The 2,370-nt window shown below is 54.7% G+C and overlaps 1 protein-coding gene across 1 annotated transcript in view; it reads left to right on the forward strand.

Moving 5' to 3' along the window:
* Window positions 1-313: 313 nt before the first annotated feature.
* Window positions 314-2,370, forward strand: part of hhex (hematopoietically expressed homeobox) — an 8,653-nt gene continuing 6,596 nt past the window's right edge. Inside the window, exon 1 of the mRNA XM_024298173.2 lies at window positions 314-850. Coding sequence (XP_024153941.1) covers window positions 463-850 — 388 coding nt within the window. The 5' untranslated portion in view covers window positions 314-462. The remainder of the gene's footprint in view (window positions 851-2,370) is intronic.

The following is a 2,370-nucleotide window of genomic DNA, read 5'->3' on the forward strand; positions in this document are numbered from 1 at the left end:
CACAATAGGCCTCATGCTGCTGATAAGGGAGGAAACCGAAGCTTTCAACAGTTTTTCTTATCGTTTATTGGATGAGCTCCTGGTGCGTAAAGGTCTGCGCGGAGCCGCGAATGGAGAAAGCTGTTTGGGTCCTCCCGTCTGTTATCACGGCCTTTATGCAAAGCAGCGCCTAGAATTTGGTGCTGGATGGATTCTCCTGAGCCCGTCTCCCGTCAGCGCGAGGCTCGTCCGGACCTGCGACTCAGCCAATCAGAGGCGCCCCCCCGGCCACCTGCAGGAAGTTGGCCGTCCACTTATCTCCTCCCTCCTTCACTGGCGTTCAGATAACAGCTGCAGCAGTTGGAGAGGCGGCCAACCCGCGCCGCTGCCTGATGGACGCCAGCGCCGCGTAACGGTCCTCCGCGCGCTGCGACAGGAGGTCAGAGTTCACGCCGGCGGAGACCGGAGGAGCAGCCCGGCACCATGAGCGTCCCGCTTTACGCGCCGACCCCCATCCAGGCGCCCCAGCCGACTCCCTTCTACATCGACGACATCCTGGGGAGGACAGCCAGCAGCGCGCCCGTGTCCTCTCCCTCCTTCTCCACCTCCTCCTCGTCCTCCTCCTGCTCCGCTCCGCTCGTCCCCATCCCCACGCTCCCGTCGCCCAACTCCTCCTTCACCAGCCTGGTCTCTCCGTATCGGACGCCAATTTACGAACCCACGCCCATCCACCCGGCGCTGACGCACGCCGCCCTGACGGCCACGTACGCGTCGGCGGGAGCCTTCCCGGGCTCCGTGTACCCCTTCCACCCGCAGCACCCGCGCTCAGTGGGGGACTACGCGCAGGCGCTGCTGAGAAGCGACTCTCTGGGTGAGTGGGTCTGAAGTGGCCCTTGTTCCCCTTTTGTCTTCTGAAGGAAACTCTCCAGAAACGTCGTGATGTGTGAGAGCGGCGCGTGCGTGTAAACATGAGCGTATTCCTGCTTGGACCCGTGCAGGGTCACGGGGGTCACTGGGGTTTGACTGAAGGCTGGACTCCTTCTGCCTGAAGGTCACTGATCAGATTCTCCTCGTCGGGACTCCTGCAGCTCTCAGACTGACATGCTGCTTCAGAAACGCACGAGAGCTTTTCTGCATCTCTGATCGTTTCAGAGCCAACGAAACCGTGTTTGCATGAGTATCACGCTTGGTCACGCACGCGCGGCTCCACATCACCTTTGAGCGTAAAGAGCTTCAGTCAGCGAGGCTTTCTGCGCTTCCCGGAGTTTGGCTTCGTCTCCGCCTCTGAGCGTTTCTGCAACTCGTGAGTCACACTGTGATTGTGACAGACGACCACTCAGGAGCGCGTGCGTGTGCACGCGTGCGTGTGCGTTACTGTTTTGGCCTGGCATCCATTCCACTCAGGAACCAGTTCAGAAATCAGAATTCAAAATCCCGATTAGTTCCAGGAGAACTGACGGGTTTCTATGGAGGATTGAAGAACTCGGTGGACCAGCCGTGATAGTGACTTTCACATGTCTGCTGTAGAAAGCTCTTCACTGAAGTGTGCAAATTCATTTCCCTCGGGTAAAGACAAATCTCACTGAGGGGTTGCAAAGCTGACCCACACCAGCATGCTTCTCCCACCATGTTTAAACACCTAACATGTCAGGTTTAAAATGGGAAACATTCTCCATGTGACCAACAATCATTTCGGCTAATAAGTCAAACATTTGATGTGAAGATTATTTTTCTTTGTAGTCAGATTACTTTGATTCTGGTGAAGGTTGTGGCTGCTTTAGAAAGTTCTTTTTCCGACGTATTTATTTGTTTTTATGCTGAAACATCCAAGTTTAAAATAATAATGAACTTTTTTTGTGAGGAAAAAAAAACAATATTTATGCAAAGACAGAAGGAAACCATCCCTCCATGGGAGCGGCCCAGGCTGGGGGTCTGATTTGGTGTTGCAGAACAAGCCGGGCCCTTTCCGTTCTGAGCGGAAGCCGTGAGCCTGTCGATAGGAGTAAATCTGCTCTGTGAAGCTGTTAAATGCTTTCCTGTCTCCCCCCGGCCAGCCGCTTCCTCGGGAGCCCGCTGCACGCTGCTGATTATTTTATCGACATCCTCAATACAGACATATTCAGGAAACACTCGGCCTCTGATAGCCCGGGATCCGTTTTTCACATATTGTTGCACTTCCTCTGCCTGCGCGGATGTGGCAGGCTGACTTTCTTTCTGCGGCCCGAGGAAAATAACGCAACACATCTGAGAGGTGAAAACAGCCGAGAGTCACTTTCATGATCCAACCGAGCTGAAACGCCGCGCGCTTTTACGCACGACCTGCGTAAAAGCGCGCGGCGCTGAGGCCCTTCTCCAACACACTTTTTATGTTTTTAGACTAAAGTATGTGCA

Source organism: Oryzias melastigma, linkage group LG19 (genome assembly GCF_002922805.2).
Source record: "Oryzias melastigma strain HK-1 linkage group LG19, ASM292280v2, whole genome shotgun sequence".
NCBI classification, from domain to species: Eukaryota; Metazoa; Chordata; class Actinopteri; order Beloniformes; family Adrianichthyidae; genus Oryzias; species Oryzias melastigma.